Source organism: Malus domestica, chromosome 02, assembly GCF_042453785.1.
Source record: "Malus domestica chromosome 02, GDT2T_hap1".
NCBI lineage: Eukaryota > Viridiplantae > Streptophyta > Magnoliopsida > Rosales > Rosaceae > Malus > Malus domestica.
The window spans coordinates 21,498,225-21,500,114 of record NC_091662.1 but is presented as its reverse complement, the minus strand read 5'-3'; the positions used below and the strand labels follow the sequence as shown (position 1 = coordinate 21,500,114).

General features: G+C 44.6%; 1 protein-coding gene across 1 annotated transcript; it reads right to left on the bottom strand.

Moving 5' to 3' along the window:
• Positions 1-701: 701 nt before the first annotated feature.
• Positions 702-1,115, bottom strand: LOC139191463 (uncharacterized). The gene has a single exon (XM_070812337.1). The coding sequence runs from the start codon at positions 1,113-1,115 to the stop codon at positions 702-704; it is 414 nt and encodes a 137-aa protein (XP_070668438.1).
• Between the last annotated feature and the right edge of the window lie 775 nt (positions 1,116-1,890).

Below are 1,890 nucleotides of genomic sequence, written 5' to 3'. Positions count from 1 at the left end.
GCTTATTCTTTCGTGCCAGTCTCTCTTTGTTCGGCTGATCACCTTCTTCAGAATGTTGCATAATGTTTTGTTGAATGCTTCTGCAAGACTGTTGGCCAGAGCATGATACATGGAAGACTTGTGCTACTTGAACTTGTATTTCTCGCAGAGCTCGTCCACGAGTCGGTTGGAGAACTGTTTTCCATTGTTAGTGATAATGTAGCGAGGCACACCATATCGACGGATGATATGCTCTTTGATGAAACGGACGACAGTTTCCTTCTTTACTTCTCTTAGGGGTATGGCTTCAGCCCACTTGGAGAAGTAATCTGTTGCAGCTAGGATGTAAGCTTCTTCTACAGATGACTTTGGAGTAATTGGTCTTACAACATCCAATCCCCATGCATCGAATGGCCATGAAACAGCTGTAGGGTGTAATGGTTCAGGTAGTTGATGTTGAAGTTGGCGTGGAATTAGCAGGCTTGGCACCTTTTGGCATGTTCCAAGCAGTCATTCACCATGCTTGGCCAGTAGTAACCCATTCTTTTGAGCTGGAAATGTAGCTTTGGTCCAGACTAATGCGCCCCGCATACGCCTGAGTGTGCTTCTTTCATGGCTTAATTGGCTTCTTCCTCACCTAGGCATCTTAGAAGTACTCCTTCAAAATGATGTCGATAGAGTGTTTCTTTGTAATTGAGAAAGCAAGGTGCTCGTCAACGTATTTAGGAGCAGTGTCTATGATCATCTGGAAGTTTTCCATGCTCTAAGTAGTCAATCAGCGGTTGTCTCCACTCTTCAACATCAACTGGAAGTATTGAGATGACATTTGTATCATCTAGTAGCATTTTAGTGACGAGGGGGATCACCCATCTTTGGCAGATTCGCACGTCTACAACTTCGTCTTCTCCTAGTGTCATACTCGAGGCTAGGTTGGCAAGAGCGTCAGCCATTTGATTTTCTTTTCTTGGCACATGTTCTAGTGTCACAGTCTCGAACTTTTGTAGCAGTTGAGTTGGTAACTTGAAGTATGGGATGAGATCATCTTTCTTCACCTCATATTCAGTTAAAAGTTGATTGATTATGAGTTTGGAGTCGCCAAATACCTCAAGGGCTGTGATTCCCATGTTGATCGCCATTTGGAGCCCGATGATCAGTGCTTAGTACTTAGCGACATTGTTGGAGCATAATTCGCTTAGTTGTAAGGAATAAGGTAATACTTGCCTTTGTGGCAACATGAATACTACTCCTGCCCCCGCTCCGTCTACTCGTGCAGATCCGTCGAAAAATATCATCCATGTTGGGAAGATGTCAATGTAGAACACCTTATTGTCAGGCAAGTCGTATGAGATTTTCCAATCAGCTGGGATTGGGTGATCGGCAAGAAAGTCTGCTAGGGCTTGTTCCTTGAAGACTTTAGCTGGGACGTAGATGATCTCATAATGATTAAGAAGCAACGCCCATTTAGCGAGTCGCCTTGTCAAGACTGGTTTGGACATAACGTATTTGACCGGGTCAGATTTAGCAACCAAGTGGATGGTGTAAACATGCATGTAATGCCTGAGCTTCTGGATGGCGAAAACCAAGGCAAGGCACATCTTTTCTATTGGGGAGTAGTTCAACTCGGCGCCAGTGAGAGTTCAGCTGAGGTAGTAGAGCGCATCTTCTTTCTGGGATTCATCCTCTTGTGCCAAGAGTGCTCCAACTGAACTTTCCTTAGCGGTGATGTACAATATGAATGGTTTCCCGACCACAGGCGCCCCCAAGACAGGTGGACTTGACAAATATGTTTTTATGCTTTCAAAAGCATTGTGGCATGCTTTGTCCCATATAAACGGAACATATTTCTTCATAAGTCAGTTGAACGGTTGACAACGCCCTGCAAGGTTGGAGATGAAGTGTCCGATGAAGGCT